A 24,119-nucleotide genomic window follows, 5' to 3' on the forward strand; every position below is an offset into this window, starting at 1 on the left:
AGCCAAAAATGGCTTATAGGCATTAACAAAAATATGAATATGTAATACAAGAAAGAAATGCCAAGGTTTGTTTCTTAAGTAGACTATTCAGAACTAGACTTACAGTTTAAATTGCAATCTGATCCACCGTGGAGAGTAGAATCACCAGTAACTTAACCCAGGATGACTTGATCACCAAGCAGGAATGTTGGCCACTACACTATTAATGAGACCTGCGTTCAACTTCAAACTGTTTAGATTAGTATCTGTGTTTACAATAATACTTAAAGATAGGGATGGGACCGATTAATCGGTACTCTATCGGTATCGGCCGATATAGGTAAAAATTACCGATCCGATATATTGATAAATATTTGATAATTTAGTGCAAAATTCTGCCATTTTGTTGTAATTTTTATGGATAATCTCCATGCCCTAATTTCTAAAAAAAATAAGTAAATGTCTAAATATCCAACTTCTCTTGCACACACCTTTATTAAGGAGGTCAATGAACCTTTCAGGTTCTTCAAGGACCATTTCTAATTTTGTATCGGATCGGTAGAATATCGGTATCGGTAAATTTTATATCGGTATCTGCTAAAATTTCATATTGGTCCATCCCTACTTAATGTTCACAAATGTTTAATAAAAAGTGTTTGTTTTTTCATGTCTTTCAATTGCAAATATCTTAACTTGCAGTTAATAATTCTGGGTTTTTTTTCTAATTGTTACATGCTGAACATTTCAAAGAGAATGCTATAGCTTGTTCCCTAAGAGTATAAAGTAATTTATAGAACAGCCATGGCATCTTGTAGCATTTATAAGGCAGAGTGATTATAATGTCCTGGTCCATTTTTGTGAAAAAGCTAACAGTTTTTGTTTTTAATAGAGTGTATTTTACTTTTACTTAATAGAGTGTATTTTATATACAAAACTTTCCATTTACCATCAGGTGCTGAATAGACCTTTTGAGCAACACACAGCAGATGCTGTGACGATCGTAAACGAAAGTGAAGTCATCGATGTGAAGACTGTCGTTATTGGATTGATCAAGATCTTCAAAGTGAAGCTGTACCAGTTGCCATCTTCACATGCAATCAAGGCTTACAAGCTTCTTGTTAACCACTTGGAGGCCCACTACAACAAACCTGTCGTGTTTGAGAATTCAAGTAACATCAGATACACAGTGAGTATTCTGTGAATTCCCTAAAGTTAGTTCAAGTTTAGAAACATCTGTTGTACACTATGTAGGATAGATTATTGTTTACGCTTCTTACTTTCATCATTACTATTATATTATTACTATGGGAGAGCTGATACTAATACCATTGCAGATACTATTTAACAATTCAAAGCAATTCCAAACATTATTTCTTTTAATAGTTTACGGTTCTTACAAGCACATAAACACAGTTTTTGATGTAACGTTTCGGGAAAACACACGCTTCCTGCATCAGACATCTATTCTTAGTTTGATTAATGTTACAGTTATAACAATGTAGTAAATAAAAAGAAGCAGTTATACAATGAATGTTATCCATAATGTTACATTGTTGAAACATGACAACTTAACTGTGAAACAGTAGTTTTTAAAATGAGTTTTCCTCGAAAATGTTGTTATAATGATTTTTACGATTAAAAAAAAAAATTAAAAGAAATCACAAGTTTCACATCATGTGTTCCTCAAATAGTATTGACTGGAACAAACTCACCCTTCAGGGCCCCCCCAATGGCGTAGTGATAACATCATTACCTTGTAATCAAGTCCCAGGTTTGATACCCGGTGGAGGCACATTTTAAACTGTAGGTTCAATCCCAATTAGCCTTTCTGTGCATAAAGTGGGACTCAAAACCAAAAAAACTCTAACTCACCCTTCACTTATAGGATGAACAATCATAGTCTCAATTCCTAATGGAACCCAGATTTTTGGTATTGATATAGCATTGTGAGAATGATTAGGGTCCCACTTGAATATTTGGAACTCAAGTTACTAATTGTTCGAAGCGTGATCAGTTTTGACACCATTTGTTTCGGTGGAATTCTCAGTCAGATTGCTTCTATCTAAGGAAGCTGTCAGATAAGTGCTTCATACTTCTATTGTTTAGAGTAAATATACATTGTTGCACTAATATTTTTTTATTGATAAACTTCTGGTTGCAAAGATTTTGTGATGAACAGTAAATAAACAAAAAGACATAAGTGAGTCAGTAAATTATTTCCGCGATACTTGTAAATGTTCGATTAATTTCGGTGGCCTCTGCCACCATCCACTTGGAAACTTGTTGCTTCACTGTTGGGTTGACTTCTGGTTCCTGCTGTTTCCTCGCTTACCGCTGGGAGCGCTGGTGTAGCCAGTTCGTCTGCTGTGTGTGATTGGTTTAAGTTGTTGCATTGGTTTAAATTGTTGCAAAAGCGGGAGCCAAACATGATGTGCCTGACCACTGTCAATATTCAGATCATGTGGAAAGTGCATAATTAACATGCTGATAATGTGCGAATTACTCACAAATAAATATAAACTAAAAATAAAAAGATTAAAAATCAGCAACTTACGTGTGTGAGTATGAGATTTTTCGTACTACGTTTCGGGCAATGGGCAATCCCATTTCAGGCCTTGTGGCCAACATCTTCATGCACTACGTCATGCACTACGTCGAAAAGGCCGCTATGGAACATGTAGGGGGGGGGGGAGTAAAATATTATGGGAGGTACGTGGATGACATCCTCATCATAGGGAATGAAATCAAACTTGACAGCATCTTCGACCAATTGGGGAGGCAGGACCCCAGAATTGGATTTACCAGAGAAAATATGGCCAACGGAAAGATCCACTTTCTTGACTTGTGCCTTACTAAAACCGGACAACGGATCGTAACCGGGGTCTTTCATAAACCGTTGGCTGGAGAGCTGTACCTCCATAAGAGGTCCCAACATTCGAATAGGACTAAATTAAATGTTTTTCTTAACTTTTTCATTCGCGCCGAAAGACTATGCAACGACGAAAAAGAGAAAGAGAAAGAAGAAGAATGGATAAGGAAAGTAGGGGTAAAGAATGGGTATACTATCCGCGACCTGGAAAAAGTAGCTAGGAAAGCAAGAAAGATTGTTAGGCAGGAAGCATCGCAAAATGGCAAAGAGGGGGAAAAAACTGAGGTAGAAAGCGGTGAAAAGAACACATGTTTTGTCGGGATCCCATACTTTAAGGGTGTCTCCGAGAAAATTGAAAAGTCCGTGAGGGGTTACGGGATTAAATGTGGGATAAGAGCACCCCGGAATATTGAAAAACATTTTACCTCTTATAAGAAAGGGAGGGGGGAGGGGCGCAATAACCCTGAAGAGCGGAAGGGAGTATATAGGATAGTGTGTGAATGCGGAAAGGAATATGTGGGACAGACCGGGAGGAATATGCAAACTAGGTGGGGAGAGCATGATAAGGACGCAAAGGAGGGCATACCCAAAACAGGATTATCTGAACACATATTGGCTAACCAACATAAGATTGTTAAAAGGGAGGTTATTAGGGAGGTTAACAATAAATTGGACAGAAATGTATATGAAGCTGCCTATATATGCGCGAAAAATTGGAACAAACTTAATAGGGACGATGGGAATTTAGAAGACGGCTGGGTTAATTTCTTTAAAAAATGGGACAAAGCCGCAGTGAATAGGGACGAGATGGGCTTCCATGTTACTCCTGAGGTTAGGAAAGCCGCCGAGGTGGAAGTCGATTTCACCTTGGATTGGTGACTCCCGAGCCCCAGTTCGGAAGGACTGAGGAGGAGAAGTTTTCTTTCTCCAGCTATGGGCTGACACCGTGCATTCGCCTACCCCGAGCATTGGTCGGCTGTTCACCGACTTCAACCTTGGACGTTCTTTTGTTTTTATGGGATTGCGCGGTTTTAGATGTGTATTTTACATTCTTTTCTTTTTTAGAAAGTGTCCTTCATATAATATTTTAACCTAAATCCTTAACCTTCACTTTCACGACGAAGCACCATGTTAGGTGTCTGAATAACATCATTTCAACCTGAAGAAGGAGGTAGTGTAACCTCCGAAACGTAGTACGAAAAATCTCATACTCACACACGTAAGTTGCTGATTTTTAATCTTTTTATTTTTAGTTTTTTAAAGTGCATAATTGCGTGCGTCTCTTTGATTTTGGTGTCAATCAGTGTGTGTGCTGTATGCCTGACTGAATCCCAAGTGAATGGTGGCAGAAGCCACCGAAATTAATCTAACATTTACAAGTAAGTTTCGCGGACATAATTTAGTAACTCACTCACGTCTTCTTCTTATCAACCACATTTTTCATTCCCCCTAACATGAAAAAGCACTAAGATTTGATGAGAATGTTTGTAAGAATAAAATCTTGCGTGATTCATAATATACTTGTTTTATTTTACAGATATTTGAATGCTTTCTACAAATCCGGGCCAATTCACTGTACCATCTTGGATTTCCTGATCCGGATGACCCTTCGAAGCTACGCTACAGCCCGTATCTTGCAGTGGATCACAAGCACGGAGAGCGGCCTGGTGGTTCTGCCTCTCCCCCACCTGTCAGCCCTGCCCCAACTCCTTATCCAGTTTGCACTGTTACGCATCTCTCTTTGACACTGGCATGCAAGCTGGTTATAACTTGTCTCACCAAGGAAAAAGGTATGTCTACCAGTGAAGAATGTCAATTTACAGTATAGTGAATTTACATTGTTACATACTTGTACCGGGATTTGATAAAATTGAATATTTGGAAATATAAAATTGTATTGAATTGTGGTTAAGATTTTTTCACTTTGTTTCTTTAGAATTACATTATGACGACGTTAGAGATGAAATGCTTCCATGGTAAAACAAGAAGAGATAGAGTACGTAATGAAAAAATCAGAAAGGAATTAAATCAGAAGCCAATAGAAGAGATACTGACATGAAGACAATTAAAATGTTTCGGATATATGGTAAGGATGGAGGAAGATAGAAAAGCAAATCAATAATGGAAGTTAGAACAGAAGGATGGAGAATAAGAGGTAGACCCCAGAAGACAATCGAAAAAGGAATAGAAGAAATGGGACAAAAGAAAGGAAAGAGAAGTGAAGAGGATGACAAAGGGATGGGAGAAATGGAAAGAGTTGATAGAGGCAACCTCGAAGCTATGAGGCAAAACGGGAAGGAGAAGGTAGAAGAAAAATTACATTCTTACTTGCTTCAAGTTCTTAATTTCCAATTATATACCTAAGTAGGTAAAGGTAAAAAAAAAGGTAAAGTGCTCCCCTGTGCATAGCACCACACCATGAAGCCGTATAGGGGGTGTGGGGGTAATGCCCCACACTTTCTTGATCCGTTCGTGAGGGGGTGATGTGATCAGCATCACGCCCCTGACCGCCTTTACCCGCCAGGGTTTCCCCACGTACCCATGTTATTCGACGCTGGGTGGGTGCCGGGGCCGCTTCCATCGTTAGAAAAGTTCCCGGATTTGAACTGGCTGGGGATCGAACCCAGGACCTTTAGCATGATAGTCAGATGCGTTACCGCAGCCACATTGACATGTACAATAAATGAGTTTTACACTCTCCATGGCTGAACCAATATGGACGTACTTAGGAAAAGGACTTCACCTGCCTCTCGATCACTCAATTATCACAGTCACGTATCTGACCCCTGTCACAATCCCGTTCACTCGCCCAGTGAAATAAATGTTAAAAAGAAAAGGTCAAGGAATAGGGAAAGAAAGGTAATGAAAAAGTCCAGAATTTTGGATTTCTCTATATCATTTGAGAGTATTTGAAAATAAGATCCTTACGAAAATATTTGGACCTAAAAGGGATGAGGAGACAGGTGAGTAGAGAAGGTTACATAATTTAGAACTACATAACTTGTATTCATGTCCAGATATTATTAGAATGATTAAATCAAGAAGATTTAGGTGGGCAGGCCATGTGGCACGAAAAGGAGAGGAAAGAGGGAGTTTACAGGATTCTTATTGGGAAACCTGATTAAGAGACTAGTAGGAAGGCCAAGACGAAGATGGAGGGATAACGTTGAGATGGACCTAAAGGAAATCAGTAGGGATGGAAAAGAGTATATAGATCTTGTTCAGGATAGGGACAGATGGAAGGCATGTGTTGCTGCAGCCTTGAACCTTCGGGTTTAAGAAGGCTAGAGAGTTAGTTAGTTTGTACATGTAATGTCTATTGTCTAATATTTTAATCTAATATAATGCTATTTCTTATTTTGGTAGACACCCTGTATTGGTTTGTGGGGGAAGGGGTATGTAAAATAGCATGTATGTTAAAATGGGAAACGTAAAGTTGGAATTTCACTGCACTAAAATTAAGCCAAAAAAATATATAAAATTTGTAACGCAATGTTAATACTGCGTTGGGATCAAACTAGAGACCCTGCATGAATTGTCACTTGGGTGGTGTAGCTGTTCATCATTCATCTTCCAGATGGTTATCACTCGCTTGGCCTAATGTGAGATATGCAAGAGGTTACACTCGAATACAACGGCAAGAATTGGTATGTACAATAAATGAGTTTTACACTCTCCATGACTGAACCAATATGAACGTACTTAGGAAACGGACTTCACCTGCCTCTCGATCACAGTCACGTATCTGACCCCTGTCACAATCCCGTTCATTCGCCCAGTGTCCAATAATCATCCACCAGTTCCTTTCTCTCTCTCACGATTCCTGCTTCTTACTATGTCTCGTATACTCGCCAACTGTCCACGCCAACTCCCGATTCCAACACTCATTCCATACCCGTCTGCCAAGTCAATAACCTAACGTTTGCCTCATTACTTATTCTGCGTTCCTTTCTTTGCTTCCTCCTATGTTAAGACTTGACACTTCTTACCCAATACCTTGGGTACGATACGAATTAGTGGATTACATAAATTACATAAAAGTAAAAGAAATCTGTAGAGGATTTGTCATTTTAGATCTTTTGTCTGTGTTAACGTATCGTAAAGATGTGAGCATCATGTTTGGTTTCCTTTTCCAGACTGGAAGGTTCTCAATTTGATTCTGAGGGAGGTTCCTCAAGTGATGCAGAACAAAGCTCTAATCTTGTCCCGTCATGGAAATGATATAGATTACATGGCGAATGCTTTGTGCTCAATGGTAGGTTCCATTATAATTAAATGTAATTATAAAAGTTGGTAGTTAAAACAAGAGGCACCGACAATCAAGTGGTTTCATTCTTGGTAAATTAATTAAAAAGATAGAAGAGGTTTTGAGATTGCTTTAATGCAATGTTCTCTAAACAATATATTATTTTATATAAAGGATACATTGTTCTCCTCACCTGCACAACCTTGAAAATTCAGGGATATGAACTTAATAGTGAAAAACTATGGAACAATCTGTATAATGTAATATAATTATTTTCTGCACAATAAACAGATTATTTTTAGGGCTGAGCTAATACCAATGCCGATGGATTGGTATATGAAAGAATCGGCTAGAATTCACCTACCAGCTGATACTTTTCCGCCATTTTGGTCTTTCACGGGTCCACAAAAATGGTAAATGGTAAATGGATGCATATACTGTAATTGGAAAAGAATATTTACACACAAAGTTTGATCAAAATTCTCAACAAATTTTCATTATTGCACTTTTCAAGTATCAGTATCTGTATCGGTGATAGTATGGGCATCAGTATCGGTTCAAGGTGGTATCGGCTCAGCCCTAATTATTTTTACACTTGATAGTAATTTATTTATTCATCATTTTGACACAATTTAGAAATTTTGCAATAGTTTATAGTCTAATACGTAATTAAATTGTATAATTCAAGTTGACAAGCACACAAAATGTTGTGTCGGAACATTGAATGAAAAATCAACCAGCAAAAGTACATCCTTTACATTGATATTTTATATTTCTTTAGTTACACAAGCAATTCTGCAAAGATTTAATTATTCGTGTCTGCTGGTATCCACATATGCTGGGCAACACTCTTGCATAGTCAAAATATCCTGAAATGATGAAAAAATTGTGTCTTATGTGTAAACCTGTGAATATTTTAAAGTAAAACTGGTAGATTGATGTAATATACTTCTAGTAGAATCCTTTTGTAAATATTAAAAACAACTTTAAATTATTACAATGTTTTAGCATTGGGTTCTGTGGGAATTTAAGAAATGGTATCAGCTCAAGATTAATGAAAATAATAACCTTTACTGTCTTAACATTTATCATAAATTTACACATATGTAAACTGTTTTATTATTTTCTTGGGTTTACAGGTTAGTGATAAAACCTTGGGACTACCGGAAACCCTACGCAATACTCCTGCGAAGTTCACTCGCTCCGACTTCCACAGTTACGTATTTCCTGTTCTCGCTTCACTGGCCTCGTACCACCAGTACCTTGAACCCAGCCTTCAGCAGCAGTTGATCAAGTGCCTGGAATTTGGCTTGGTTTCTCGTTGTGCACGGACCTGCGTGATGGCGCTTACGATATGCACTCTGGAGATGAGGGATGCCATGTACAAGCTGTTACCTGAAGTTTTGCTGAATCTGTCCAAAATTTCAGCCACAGTGCACATTGCTATTCCAATTCTTGAATTTTTATCTAGTAAGTATTAGAAGAGTTACAAAATGCATTTTGAATAGAGCTGAATTTGTACTAATACATTAGTATCATCTGATATCAGTGGTGAAATAAGTTTTGATGGATTAGTGTTGATTGTTGATTCTGATTGATTGATTGATTTGGTCTTTTAAGTCCACTTTATGCACAGTAAGGCTAATCGGGACTGGACCTACAGTTTAAAATTGGGATCCAAAACACTATGTGCCTCCACCGGGTATCGAACCTAGGACCCCTTGATTACAAAGCAACGACGCGACTACTGCACCATCAGGGAGGCACAGTTGTTGATTCTGAAGTTCAGGGGTGTTGTGGTTTCGCCCAGGTAAGACTCACCACAGATCTGGAAGATGGGTGGTGTTTCCATCACCTTCCTTCTCTCTCTCTATCTCTATATCTCTCTCTATATCTCTCTCTATCTCTCTCTCTCTCTCTCTCTGTCTCTCTCTCTCTCTCTCTCTCTCTCTCTCCCTCTCTATCTCTCTCTCTCTATCTATCTATCTCTCTCTCTATCTCTCTCTCTATCTATCGCTATTTCTATCTCTCTCTATATATATCTCTCTCTCTCTATCTATCGCTATTTCTATCTCTATCTCTCTCTATCTCTATCTCTCTCTCTCTCTCTCTCTCTCTCTCTCTCTCTCTCTCTCTCTCTCTCTCTCTCTCTCTCTCTCTCTCTCTCTCTCTTTCTCTCTTTCTCTCTCTCTCTCTTTCTCTCTCTGTCTCTCTTTCTCTCTCTCTCTCTCTCTCTCTCTCTCTCTCTCTCTCTCTCTCTCTCTCTCTCTCTCTCTCTCTCTCTCTCTCTCTCTCTCTCTCTCTCTCTCTCTCTCTATATATCTCTCTCTCTCTCTCTCTCTCTCTCTCTCTCTCTCTCTCTCTCTCTCTCTCTTTCTCTCTCTCTCTTTCTCTCTTTCTCTCTCTGTCTCTCTCTCTCTCTCTCTCTCTCTCTCTCTCTCTCTCTCTCTCTCTCTCTCTCTCTCTCTCTCTCTCTCTCTCTCTCTCTCTCTCTCTCTCTCTCTCTCTCTCTCTCTCGTTCGTCAGAAGTGGCAAAATTTCGCAGTGTCTGGTATATCTTTCTCATTTGTTATGTAGGCCTTCTCGATGGTGGTAGCGTTGTCGCCTTTAAACCAAGGGGTCCTGGCGTTCGATTCTTAGTGGTTGCACATAGTGGTTCAGATCCCACGTTAAATTGTAGGTCCAGTCTCGATTAGCCTTACGGTGCATAATGTGGACAAAATCTCATTTGTTATGTGCAGGGTGGGACAGAAACAATTAGATGATTTAAATTTGGCACCATACCAACATCTATGTAGGTGGTGTGGTGATACACACATCTCTGAGTAAAGCAGTTTAAAGTCTTCAGTACTCATGCAGCGTTGGTCGGAAGAGCTTCGAACGTTTGTTGTGAAAACGTTCTTTGGAAACAATGATTTCACTCATGTTTTTTGATGATATTTTGACATTGGAAGGCATGAAAAGGTTCTGACATTCCAAACAGTATTGAGTTACACAATTCATCCATTGTTGCCAAGAGGCCTCCTGGTCTCCATTCTTTCCGATGTCAAAATGTCGAAAAACACGCTGCAATACTACTGAAGTCATTGTTCCTAAAGAACGCTTGCACAGCAAATGCTTGGTGCTCTTTCAACCAATGATGCAGATAGCTGAAGGCTTTAAACCACGATACTCAGGATGTGTGTTTCCCCACACCACCTACAAAGATGTCTGTATGTTGCCAAATTTAAATCGTCTAATTGTTTCTGCTCCACCCTCTATATATAATTTGAAGTTTACATTTCATTGTTACTGTATTAGTTTGGGTGCCATCAAAGTTCAAGGGTTGCACTTTCCTCTATATTGTTTGAGCTCCCACGTAACTGAGTGTTTAGTTCTCTTACCTTTGTTGCAGCTAGGCCGAGGTTAGATGAGCCCCACGATTTGGTGTCAATCTAGTGATCTTGTTACTGAAGGTGGCTAATTTCATCTTTATCATCGTAAATGACTAAAAAGTGTAGAAAAGAAACTTTAATGTTTTGCAATTTAACACAAGACATTCTCTTCAAATTTTAATTAAATCAGTCCATGTTTCTTTAAAGTGTAATAAATTAAAATGTTAACAATGCATTATTCTGTTAATTTTCCCCAACTTTGTTTCTTTTCAGCTTTGACAAGACTACCAAAAATATTTGCCAGCTTTGTTGGTGACCAGTACATGAGTGTGTTTGCCATTGCCCTTCCGTACACAAACCCTTTCAAGTACAACCATTACACTGTCTCGTTAGCTCATCACGTGATAGCTGTGTGGTTCTTGAAGTGCCGCTTGCCATTCAGGAGGGATTTCGTGAAGTTCATCACAAAGGTAAATTATTTTACTTTGCAATTAATGAATGCCTTGTATATTTTTTTTCTCTCCTAATAATTTTTCTCTAAATGTAGTGAATGGATCCCTCGGTTTTATGTTTCCAGGGCCTTCCTGGCGGCATAGTGGCATAGAAAACAATTGCGTTCAAAGGGTTGCCGCACAGAAGTACTTAGGCGTCATATTTGATGAGAAACAACATGTCTGCTCTCGGCACTTTTTACAAATCTTTCGTTTCACCTAAACTTGAATACTGTTCTCCGATCTGGTCTATGGCATGCCCCTCAAAATTAGATAGACTAAATTCTGTTATAAATTTCTTCCTGGCCATTGTTCGTCACCGAATTCCATCCACACATACTTGCAGACCATATTTTCCTCCATAAAATAACAAATGGGAACATAAGAAATTCACTTTCGAGTACCATCCCGCACCACAAGGAGCACTCAGCTTTTCACACATCAGAAACCCAGATTAAGCCTAATACAGTGTTCTCTCTTCCACAGACTACCCGGCCAATACATCACTACCAAACCAATTTGATATTTTTGAAAACCTGTCACGTTTTAAAAAGCTACTGTGTAACAACATGTAATCCACTTTATCCCATATGTATGTATGCACAAACGTGAAGTATGAAGGAAAAAATTATGTATTTTAGTTTAGGTTATTATTTATTGTTACTTCCATTGTTATTTTTTGGTATTTCCATTGTTATTACATTCCAATGTAAAATGGCCAAAGCTGTATTTGGAATTCTGTTGCCTTGTAATCAGGGCCTCCTGTATTAAAACCCTGGCAGAGGCACAATGCACGGAAGTTTCGATGCCACTTTAAACTGTAGGTCCAGCTGTAATTAGCTTGTCTGGTTATAACATTCCTGCCCGAAGCATTTACTTTGAAAAAAAAATATTAATAGCCAAGGCTGCTACAAGTGAAGACAAGTTCCTGCCTACCGACTGCCTGCCAGTCAAGCACGGGGTGATGTGTGGTCAGCATGATGAACCCCCCAGAAATTGTTATAGGTTTTCTCATATTATTAGAATAATCAATTCAAGAAGACTTAGTTGAGCAGGCCATGTGGCACAAATGGGGGAGCAAGGAATAGTTTGCAGGGTTCTTGTTGGGAAACCTGATGGTAAGAGACCTGTAGGAAGGCCAAGACGAAGATGGAGGGATAACGTTGAGATGGACCTAAAGGAAATCGGTAAGGATGGAAAAGATTTGATTGATCTTGTCCAGGATAGGGACAGATGGAAGGCTTGTGTTGCTGCAGCCATAAACCTTCGTGTTTAAGAAGGCTAGAGAGTTAGTTTCTGTGACTGGATTGCACTACTCATTCGTAGCTAGCCAGTTTCCTCGTGATGGTGATGGCAACTGGTCCCACACATAGGCCGAAATCTCAGGATTGCTGCACTTTCCCCAGGAGACTTGAACCTGTGCACTTCCTGTAGTTAGAGCCTAAAGCTTGCATCTTAGATCGCACCGCCACAGTACGAGGCACCTGCTATAAGTATTTACCACAAATATAACTGTATTCTGATGTTGAGTTCTGGTTTAATGAAACGACTACTGCTTCCTTGCAGGGTTTGAAAGCCAATGTCCTGGGACCATTTGAAGAAGGCCAGATATCCAAGACAGAGTATGTTAACGAGGATTCGTCAAACCGCAAGAGAAGTTCAAGTTTAACGGAGCAGGTAAGCTTAATACAAGAGTTGTTTGAAAGCTTTAGACTTGAATCTCCTTACCATTGTTAGCATTCTAATCTTTCATCTTTACCAGTTTCTTATCTTCTTTTGTCGCCAGTAGTGTGAATGTATATGAAATTCCATAATTGTGTGTTGGTGTCAGAGAACTACTTCTTGTTGTTATTCATTCCATAATATAATGTCAACTTAACATACGCCTTTAAAGAGCAACATATTATTTCTAGGGCTGAGGCAATTCTGATACCAATTTATTAGAATCATCTGATACAAGTGGTATCAGAATCAGACGTTACCAATTGGAATTTATTCAGCATTACCACTTAATGCTTTTCTGCCTCCAGGAGTCAAATTATCCTGAGAAATTATGTAAAATTCGAAGTTTTCATTTACATTACATTCTAGAATACTTTAAAATAAAACTGGTAAATTGATGCATATAATTGCAGCGAAATACAGGGTTAGCCTAAATGATTCATCGGGTTGCACAGCACTGTGTATTTACAAGTATACGACGTACAAAGACGGGTGATACATGAAAAGATAGATACACTCACGAAGTTTCTGGTACATTCTACAAATGTTCAATGTGTGCACCCTGGGTCACCCGGCACACATCCAAACGGTAATCCAGTTCCCTCCATATGTTCACTAGCATGTTTCCATCAATGTCCGTCACAGCAGCAATGATGCGTTCCTGCAGTTCTTGCACAGTGTTGTTGGCATTTGGGGTACATAAACTTTGTCCTTAACATAACCCCACAGGAAGAAATCACATGGCATGAGATCTGGCAACCTGGTGGGCCATGGCAACAGAGGAACATTACCCAAACCAGCGTGCCCTATCCAGTGATGTGGCAGCTCTCTACACTGTTTTCTGCGGAATGCCTAGTTCACGGCTTGCATGAACGGTTGATTTTTGTGGGCTGCGCACAAAGCTCTGTCTCACATGCTCCATGATTTCCTCAGACACACGCCGTCGCCCCGTGCTTTTCCCTTTACACAGACAACCAGTATCACGAAACTGGCGAAACCAACGCAAAATGCACTGGTGACCAGGTGCAGCTTTTCCGTATTTGTGTACGAATGCACGCTGAACGCTCGTAAACGACGAACACTTTGCATATTCTAACACACAAAAACTCTTCTCCTGCATTGCCGCCATCTTGTAGAGTGCTGTCACAGGCCTGCCATCTAGCATGCATGCGAGCCATGAGGCAGGCTTGTTCAACTTCGTGAGTGTATCTATCTTTTCATGTATCACCCGTCTTTGTACGTCGTATACTTGTAAATACACAGTGCTTTGCAACCCGATGAATCATTTATGCTAACCCTGTATATTAACATTTACAAATATTTTCAACTATTTTCGAGCACCAATATCTCTTAATTTCTTATGAAATGAAAAATACATTTGCCGTCTTCTATTTTTCATCTCCTGTTTTGCCTTGAGATATATTTTTGTTTCAGCTTACCTTTATCCATTACAGGGGAGTAGAAGAAGAGAGAGGCCTATATCTGCCACCACAAGAGTGGAGGGGCACGCTGTCGATTTGAGACCCCCCATTGATGCGTCCTTGATGAATTTTCATGTGGAGCTGACCGAGACCTGCATCGACTTGCTGGCAAGATATACTTTCTCAACATGTTCTGGCCTTCCAAGGAGGTACTGCCTTCCATTTATTTATTTGTTGTTCATGTTGCTTACGCATAGTTCACCACCTTTGTTAGTACACTTAATTTACATAGAGGATACATGCGAAGACAATTTTTCTGCTAAAACCTTTTTCAAGGATGTGTAGAGTACAATGCAGCATGTGTGAAGTATGCTAGGAATAGAATCATTACGTGAAAATTGTTAGACAAAAAATTACCCATGGTGCAACAGCCCGTGAGGGCCTACCTACCGACTGCCGGCCTCGCTCCCACCTGCCGAGGTGGTTTCCGCGACCTGGTTACACTACTCATTCGTGGCTACCCAATTTCCTCATGATGGTGGGTAACCACTGGTTCCATACACAGCCCGAAATCTTAGAAGAGTTGTTACGTTTCCCCCACGAGACTCGAACCTGCGTGCATCGCATAGTTGAGCCCAAAGCTTATACCTGAGACACATGGCCACACTGCGGGACTTTGACAAAAATACTTTGTGATTTCTTATCTTTTAGACCAGTATTTCAACAAAGGGGTTGACATTTGGTCAGAAATAAACCAGGGTGCCTGTTGACTGGGAATTCTTTGAATTCCATGATATATCACAAAAGGCAATCAGTGGGTGGTACTGATCACATCACATGACCTCCACAAAGGATCGATATTGTGAATGCGTGGGGTTGTACCTTCACATCCCTACTATGTGTCTTCATGGCATGTTGCATTACACAGGGGAGTAGCTTTACCTTTACCTTAGAATAGCCACCCTGTAAACAAGTTGTTTAGATAAAGTGTAACTTACACCACATGCCATCATTTCACTAAGTAGCTTAAGTTATAAAGGTCCAGTTTAGGCATGTACTAACTTGTTTTACTTAAAGTAAGTCTTGAAGCTTTCCTGGCGATGAGTGATGAAAAGATTCTTCTTGGGCTATCGACCAGGTGAGTTGTGGAAAAAAATTCCAAGCTTTTGAGAGCTAACGTCACACCATCTTCAGGATAGAACTGCAGTCCTGAGTGTCAACCCGGTATATATATGTTAGGGATGGGACCGATTAATCGGTACTCTATCGGTATCGGCCGATATAGGCATATATCGGTTTATTGGTAAAATTACCGATTATTTTACCGATTCGATATATCAATAAATATCTGATAATTTAGTGCTAAATTCTGCCATTTTGTTGTAATTTTTATGGATAATATCCATGCCCTACTTTATAAAAAAAGTAAATGTCTAAATATTCAACTTCTTTTGTACTGCAGTCACCTTGAAACACACATTTATTAAGGAGGTCAATGAACCATTCAAGGTTCTTCAAGGACCATTTTTAATTTTATATCGGATCAGTAGAATATCGGTATCGGTAAATTTTATATCAGTACTTTATCGGTATTGGCCAAAATTTCATATCGGCCCATCCCTAATATATGTTTGTGAAGGGGAGAACCTGGTGAAGATGGTGGACCAATCAGGTGCCATGTCTGGTGCATCTGCACTTCTGGTTGACTATCGCTAGCCAGGCTGGGTCCATTTCGAGCCTCGTGTCGCAATTAAGATTTCTCTTTTTTCCATGAATGGCTATTGCTTCCTTGATGACGCGGTTCCAGTAGTTTGAAGTTTTGGCTATAAAAGTCAGGACTAGCGGAACATTCAATCAACGAGGGCCATAGACCAGATTTCAGCAACACAGAAATTATAGCTAAATCTTCAAACTACTTGGACCGCATCGTCAAGGAAGCAATGGCCATTCATGAAAAAAAGGGAAATCTTAATTGCGACACAGGGCTCGAAATGGACCCAGCCTGGCTAGCGATAGTCAACCAGAAGCACGGATGCAGCAGACACGGCACCCGATTGGTCTGCCATCTTCACCGGGTTGACACTCGGGACTGCACTTCTATCCTGATGATGGTGTGACGTTAGCTCTCGAAAGCTTGGAATTTTTTCCCACAACTCACCCAAGCCCAAGAGAATCTTTTCATTATTTTACTTAAGCGTTTGTCACTTCATGTGGCTTTTTGAGGAGTTAAGAAAAGAACCAATATGGTTGTCTAGCTGACAAGTAGTAAAGGTGGCTCCACTTCCTGTTGGCCATTTGTTTATTGTAATGTGGCTGTAACACTGCATTTTTTGTTCGTTTTTCCAAGAATAATTGTCGTCCTTTATGTAATGGTCTTGCAGGTTCATTTAAGTTTTCTGATGTTTTTAAGATGGCAAATGTCTCATATAAGTTCAGTTGGTCCTTTTACACTTTTGATAAATTTGGTTTTTTTCAAGCAATTTTTTGCTTTCAAATAAACGTTTTGATAAATTTGATTGTTGTTTGTTTCCTTTAATGTCTAGTTTATGTTCATGAATTCTTGTGAAGATGTTCCTCTTGGTTTGTCTCATGTATTGTTTGCCACAGCTGCAGGTACAAGAGTATATATTGTTATTTATTTTCAGATTGCCAACTGCTGAGTTCCTGTTGTCTGGAGGCCAAAGCATGATGTGGCTCCTGGGAAACAAGCTCATTACAATCACCACAAGCGGCTGCAGTCAGAAGGCTCTGAGGAACGGGCTCTGTGATAAGTGTTGGCTTCTCTGCAAGGGAGACAAAGGTGAGGTCACAGGGTATAGTTACCAAAAAGCAAGGTTGTTGCTAAAAAAAAACAAATTGAGGGCAGAGGGTTTAGGCATCTATCCCCTTTTATACAACCTCTAACCTCTGGCATTCACTTTTCAGTAACCATAAGCCTCCCCAGTTGCAAAGGGGTAATGTCGTGGACTCGTAATCAAGGGGTCCCAGGTTCGATACCGGGTGGAGGCACATGGCACAGTGGTTTGGATTCCACTTTAAAACTGTAGGTCCTGTCCGATTTGCAATTCCTAAATGTCCTGTGTTGGGAAAGTACCACTCGAAAACTGTTGTGTTTGATTTGTGGCTTCGTAAGAACAATCGATTCAAAAATCTTTTATCTTTACACAAGGATGTTGCATGCATCAAAATGCCCAGGCACCAAAGTGTCCGACTCCCAGGGCAGAATATTGTAAAGTGAGAGAGATTCCTTAACAGAACAACCAGGGATGTGACGAAGCTGAAAATTTACCGATGCCGATGTACTCACCGATAATTTTTGGAACCGATGCTGATATTTAACCGATTCCGATACATAAGATTATTAAACAGAAATGGGATGTTATTTTCTGCATGACAAAAATAAATTTGGTATGTACATTTCTATTGCATATCATATGTATATATTCTCAAGAGATGTGAAAGTACATTTGCATCTACAAAAGGTTATGTGAACCTAGAGATTTAACATTAGTACACAAGCAGTTCTTTGAAATGCAAAATGAATTCCTGTTCTGCCAGATTCAACTTCAGAAACACGAGTTTTGGAAGCTCTTCAGGAAGTAACCTACTTCTTCTCTTATCTCAAATCTGTTCAGCAACACTGAACACTCAATCACTGAATACTGATGCAGCAGGTATGCTCGAGTATTTTCTCAGGACTTGCTTCAGGTTTCAATACTCATTTTTGAATTTCCAATACAACAGCAGATCCTGGTTCAGCAATGTACTGTTTTATTTTCAATTTATAGTTAGGTTGATCCTCTGAATGAGAATTTGCAATAATTTTATTACAAAAACTCTACAATAATGACGAATCATAACCAAATTTTCAATAAATCTTACAAAACTAAAATATAAAACTTATTAGAAGGTAAAACTCTAGTATAATCTGTACCGGTTTAAATATTCGATTTTTGCCGATTCCGATACCGATGCTGATATATCAATTTTTGCCGATTTTCATACATCTGTAATCGGCTTCGGCACATCCCTAAGACCAACTCCTCAATTGGATATATCTAAACTTTGTCCTTTTATAGAGATCTGGTACAAGTGGACAGATCTCTGCAAATTGTAACTAACAGTCCTTTATACATTTATACACATCAACAAATATTGAATAGGAGTTTGAGTGATAAAAACTGGAAATAGTATTTTGTGCAAAAATTTAATGATACAGGCGGAAAGCTGGTATGAAAGATGTTGTTAACAGCCACATTGATAACATAGTTCTTTATTAGTAATATTTCATATTGTGAAAAATCAACGAAAATGATGTGTAAATATATTTATAATAATTTCTATGTGCATCCGGTTATATTTGGGTGTCAATTTTGATGTGTTACAGATTCAACTCCAGCTGAGGGATCGTCAGAGTCAGATCTGCCGTTGCTACGTCGAAGACACAAGTCGGCTGTTCAGAGGACAGTCAGCAATGAGGTAAGGGAGCTAATGCCTCTAATTGGTTCAGTCTAACTACAACACAGTATACAAAGTGGGTATCTTTAGTGTAAGTTGAGCACTACACGACTCACAATTTTCAGTACTAGAGGAATGTAACTCCAATGTATCAAATTTACAGGAGAGAGAGATTAATGTACAGGGTTATTAAAAAGAATGGTACAAAAGTAAAGTTAATTTATTTTTAAGTGAAAAGAGATACAAAAGGAATTCTGGTGGGAAAGAAGAAAGGAAGGTTATAAATTTACCTGGGCAATTACAAATGTTGGATATGAGCACCCTGAGTAACACGGCAGATGTCAAAACGATAATCCTATCCACTGTCTCCCTCGACATTCCCGGAATTTTTCTACTGCACAGACATCCAGTGGATTCAAACTTCTGCATCCAGCATGTAATGCAGTGTCTATGTGGTGGTCGTTTCTTGAATTTCGCACGAAAGTGTCTGAACTGTAACAGCTGCTCCTGTTCGTGCAAATTCCATTACGCAACATGCTTGCTCTACCTTCGTTGTTGCCATTTTAGCTATCAACAACAAGTAACACCTATAGCGAATTTTACGTCAACTACAACCACAGGCTATAAATTTACAACGTTCTTTTCTTGTTTCCCACCAGAATTGCTTTTGTATCTCTTTTCACTTAAAAATAAATTAACTTACTTTTGTACCATTCTTTTTGAATAACGCTGTATTCTTAGAAATATGTCTGACTCCTAAAATGGGGATTAGAAGGGGAGATATGTCAGTCTGACTCTAAATAGAGCTCGTGAGGCAAAACCGATAACTCCATTTTTTGAGTTATGTACCTCTAGTTCTGAAATCATTAAGCTTTTCAACCTTATCAAGAATTAATGCAATCTTTGCATCACTTGCCCATAACGTTTCTTTTTCCCCCAGTTAATGCCTCTGGTTCCACGGACCAAAGACGATCTCCACATGCACCCGCGTCTGCGCCACCAGTCGTCCAATGATGCAGCAGCCTCCCATTCACCTACGGATGAACTCAAGAGGACCATGAGTGTCCAAGAGTCACATGAGCCAGAACCTTCTAGCCTGGATCACCTTCTCTTTGGTGAGTACTGTTTAGGCATATTCAAGACTAGAGACAGCTGTATCTGAAAGCTTCATCTTGCAAGAAATAATTGAATGTACTTAACCAGGATGCATAAATTGTTCCTGTATGCTCGTTTTAACAATAATAGTAGGAATGGCACAGATAAGTCTAGTACTCTATCGGTAATATTTTGTAGGTTTGGTGCGTATTACTCACAATTCCAGAATATAAAAAACGACGTTTAAAACTGTATTTACGTATGCGAGTATGTTGTTCCTATTTTTCTTTCTGTAGAACGACGTTTCGGAGATTATCTATCCCCTTCAGGTTCGTATGAAAAAAATAGGTACTTAGCATAGTACCACGTCAAAATGCAATATAAGGATTGTAGACAAGCGTTGGTGTGGATACATTTAAAATATTATATCCTCGCCCTAGAGGTATATAAAAAGCTTGTCGTTCACTAAAAAAACTTGCACAATAAACCTATTCTCGTGTTAAAAATGTTAAAAAACTAAAAAACCTGCATGTATCACTATACAACTTGTAGGTTTGTCCATTCCTGCCCAACTGTGCTTCATAATATACATGAAGGTCAGAAGAACATGATTAGTATGCTAAGTACCTAGTTTTTTCATACGAACCTGAAGAAGGGGATAGTTAATCTCCGAAACGTCGTTCTACAGAAAGAAAAATAGGAACAACATACTTGCATACGTAAATACAGTTTTTAACGTCTTTTTTTTTATATACTCGATCGGTATTGGCCAATATAGGCATATCAGTTTATAATTAAAGTTACCAATAATTTTACTGATCCACTATATTTATAAATGTCTTGTGATTTAGTGCAATATTGAGCCATTTTGTTATAGTTTTTATGGATAATCTCCATGCCATACTTTTTTAAATAGTAAATGTGTAAATACGAGGGCTATTCAGAAATCAACTTCCGTAAAAAGCAATACATAACCACAGTGACGTGGCACATGCGTAGTAGCCAGCAGTAATGTGTAATCTCACTCCACACACAACCGCAGTTGCTTCAACAGTGAGCAAGTACAAACCGAAGAACATATGGATGCTTGTATTACTGCTCCCGCCAGTTGTGAGGTGCGTGGTGTGATTCGATTCCTTCAAGCAGAAGGAATCAACGCAGCCAGTAATTTCAAAATTCACTCGTACACCATTATTGGTCAGTACTGATAGGGTACAATAAATTGATCCCATTCTTAATTAAAATTTAATTTTAAATTCAAACTGGATTAGCTTTATAAATAGTTTGTGACAATATATTCAGTGAAAGTCAGGGAATCAGCCTGCATGCTGAGAGTTCATGGAGAAGTCATGCAATTTTGAAAATACTTCCAGAAACCTGGTAAAGTCAAGTTTCTTTCTTTGTACATGTTACCAGCATTTAGGAATGGAACTCAATCGCAATTTTTTCTTTGAACTAGCTTCTTAACTAAATATAAGTTGTTTTTTTCCGTGGCCTGTTTTTATAGGAAGAAACAAGAACATTACTTAGAAGTGTAGAGTCACAAGTCACGTAAAAATCTGTTTTGTGTGTGGTTATCTTGGATAAACCAAGATGAAACATCGTATGAAAATAAAATAAAAAACACTTAAAATAACTGTGCAACTGATACAACTTTAAAGTTGATGAAACATTATGTGTTTTAAAAATCAATTGATATGCTGTTTTATAAATATGTAGTGAATAATGTATTTTCCATCACAAGGCATAATTATTTCTGTTTTATGACTGTGGTTTTAAATAGTTAAAAAGATCCAGCAGTCAGTAGTACAAGTGCAGAGAGATGGTGGTGGCACTACAAATATACGAATAATGTAAACCAAGTATTTGAGTGTTTCCAGTACTACATATTAAATGCATGATTTAAGTAAACTAAGAATTTTATTTACAGCACAGGAAGTTTGAGCATATCCTGAGCTGTGTAAAAGTTCTTGTTATTCAATAAACTGTCAGTCTTGGTTTTGGGTCTTAATGATTGGTTGGTTGATTGCTTGGTGCAGGTGGTGAGAAGCAGGAGAAGCAGGAGAGACAGCTGTGTGCCTGTTGGTGCCAGGGATGGGCAGAAATATACATTCGGAAGCCCACAGGTACGGAATTTTGCACTCTTTTGTGTTTATTCTGCATTTACTTGCAAGGAAGGTATACAGGAAAACCTCATTAATACGAAGTTCAAGGGACCAAAAAATGTCAACTTCATATTAAACGACTTCGAGTTATCCAAATTTTTCAAGATGGCGCCTGTTTTCAGGTATAAATAAAGCAGAGTATAAATACGCCCACAAAGGATGTTTTGTACTTGGTGGTAGCTCAGAAAATAAGCTTTATATGTACTATATAATGATATTGTATGTTTTAAAGAAAGTGTAAAAAATGTTACACAAAGACTCCAAGGAGACGGTTAACACCATTTATCCTGCCTAGTTATACAACCGGTTATGCACGGGATGCATGTTTTGGCAAAAAGTCTTTTAAAAAATGGTATTTTCTTTTAATTGTGCAAAGTCGTTGCTCTTCCACAAAATTCGTACAATTTTAGTTCATAAGAAACCCGTTTGCACGGAAACCTACGGAAAGGAAAACAATCTCATTTATTGCAAGAAGTGAAACTGGGAAGAATCTTGACAGTAGTCACACTGGCGCGACTTTGCGAGATTCAAAACAAGGACGCTTATTCCTTCATTCCTTCACATTGGATGAGTCATTGGCAAGCCAGATGCTAGACTAAACACTGGCGCCAGCTGCAGCTTAAACGCAATGAGACCGGCTGGAAGTTAGAGCAGCAGGTGGCATTTTAAAGATAAGGCAGTTGTCGAAGACGAACTTTTATCAGCAGTGTGAAAAAAAAATGATCCTTGCATTACCTTTCACCATGCAACAGACAATAATAGGGGCAATATTTCCTATCCACACAGCTGCATTCAAACAAGAAAGAGGGACCTGAATTCTACAATTATCACATTACCATGCACACCAGTGGCGGATAATGAGCTTTAGTAGGAGAAGGAAGGGGGTCACTGTTCTTTTACTTATCATGCAGTTTTTGTTCGTTTTGAAGAAGGTCTCAGAACTGTTTGCTTATTTTTAGACGCCAAAGGAAAGGAGCCCATGTGCGCAGACGAGCAATAAAATCGTGGCCGAAACGATTAGCAACGGACCCCCTCCCCGTTTGCTGATAGAAAAAGGGGAGAAGTCACTCAGACAACAAAACACTGTTTTGGCAAATTTTATGACCGGCACAGTTGGGGGGAAATTGCTGTATCTCGAGCTCAGAGCTAGACAGATGAGTGAGACTTCCAGGCGCCACACGTCTTGTATTTTGGAACATTCGTGCGATCTTATCTCGCATTTCTCATCTAGCACTGGTGAATATTTCCAAGGTGGCGCATTCAGCGGGGAAAGAGCTTGACCTCCCATGCACATTGACAAAGAATGTCAATGTCCAGCAGGCATTTCCGGCTGCTTCCCTCGAGTTGGCAGCAGCTCTTAGGACAAAGAAACATGTCAAGGTCAAGTTAAAATAACGTCCAAGCTCTCTCCACATTCGATCTTCTCTTGTCGACTTACGCAGGTGTCTACTTCGAATTAAGCGAAACCAGTTTTGCGGAAGGGTCTTGTAAACAACTTCGTATTAAAAATTATCCATATTTCGATTTATCCGTACTGAAATACATTATAAATCTTATCTTATCGGCTGGGAAGTGGGAAGAACTTCTGATTAAAGGGTACTTCGTATTAACCAATATCGTATTAATGAGGTTTTCCTGTATTTTTGTTGTAAAAGCCAGTGCATTTTAGTGTTAACTCTAGCTTACCTGAAGAGGGAGGGGCTGTCAGGCACTCCACCTCTATTCTATTTTCCAACGAATTTTTTATAAAAAATTGAAAATTAATTACATGGATGTTCCCAATATTTCTGTATTACAGTAGACTCGCGATTAACCGAGGCTCCGGGTTAACCGAGGGAGTGGTTGGAAAGCATCGTGCTTCATAACGCACCCCCTGTTTGTTTACTAGTAAGTTGGAGTCAAGTCAGCATCCACGCTGCACGTGTTCGTTACATTGTCGATGTATCGGATTGTTACGGTGGTGTTTAAATCTGTGTATAGGCCTCTTCTAAGCCAATAATGTAGTATGAGTGGTAAACGGAAAAGGTGTGTCCAAAAAACTATGAAAGACTTTTTGTAAAAGTAATGTTCTCATTTATGTTGTACTTGTAATAAATAATTACTATACAGTTTTAAGTGTTGTTTCGTCATTTATGATCTATTAGCACATTATCTCCGTATTATCAGAGTTTTTCCATATCCAAGGTAGTCTTGGTCCCAATTAGCTCGGATAATCGCTAGTCTACTGTACTTTTCTTCATCAATACATAAATGTAATGTAAATAGGAGGCAAAATGCACTTGGTGATCCTATCAGATGC

General features: G+C 39.0%; 1 protein-coding gene across 1 annotated transcript in view; it reads left to right on the plus strand.

Annotated features, from left to right (window-relative positions):
- gig (TSC complex subunit tuberin) overlaps positions 1–24,119 on the plus strand; it is a 75,882-nt gene that overhangs the window by 29,251 nt on the left and 22,512 nt on the right. The window contains exons 12-22 of the mRNA XM_083110760.1: positions 932–1,165; positions 4,386–4,638; positions 6,985–7,103; positions 8,234–8,564; positions 10,742–10,938; positions 12,526–12,636; positions 14,136–14,311; positions 16,748–16,902; positions 18,490–18,581; positions 19,501–19,675; positions 21,695–21,781. Of these exons, the coding sequence (XP_082966886.1) occupies positions 932–1,165; positions 4,386–4,638; positions 6,985–7,103; positions 8,234–8,564; positions 10,742–10,938; positions 12,526–12,636; positions 14,136–14,311; positions 16,748–16,902; positions 18,490–18,581; positions 19,501–19,675; positions 21,695–21,781 (1,930 nt within the window). The remainder of the gene's footprint in view (positions 1–931; positions 1,166–4,385; positions 4,639–6,984; positions 7,104–8,233; positions 8,565–10,741; positions 10,939–12,525; positions 12,637–14,135; positions 14,312–16,747; positions 16,903–18,489; positions 18,582–19,500; positions 19,676–21,694; positions 21,782–24,119) is intronic.

Source organism: Lepisma saccharinum, chromosome 24 (genome assembly GCF_977018435.1).
Source record: "Lepisma saccharinum chromosome 24, izLepSacc3.1, whole genome shotgun sequence".
Taxonomy (NCBI): Eukaryota; Metazoa; Arthropoda; class Insecta; order Zygentoma; family Lepismatidae; genus Lepisma; species Lepisma saccharinum.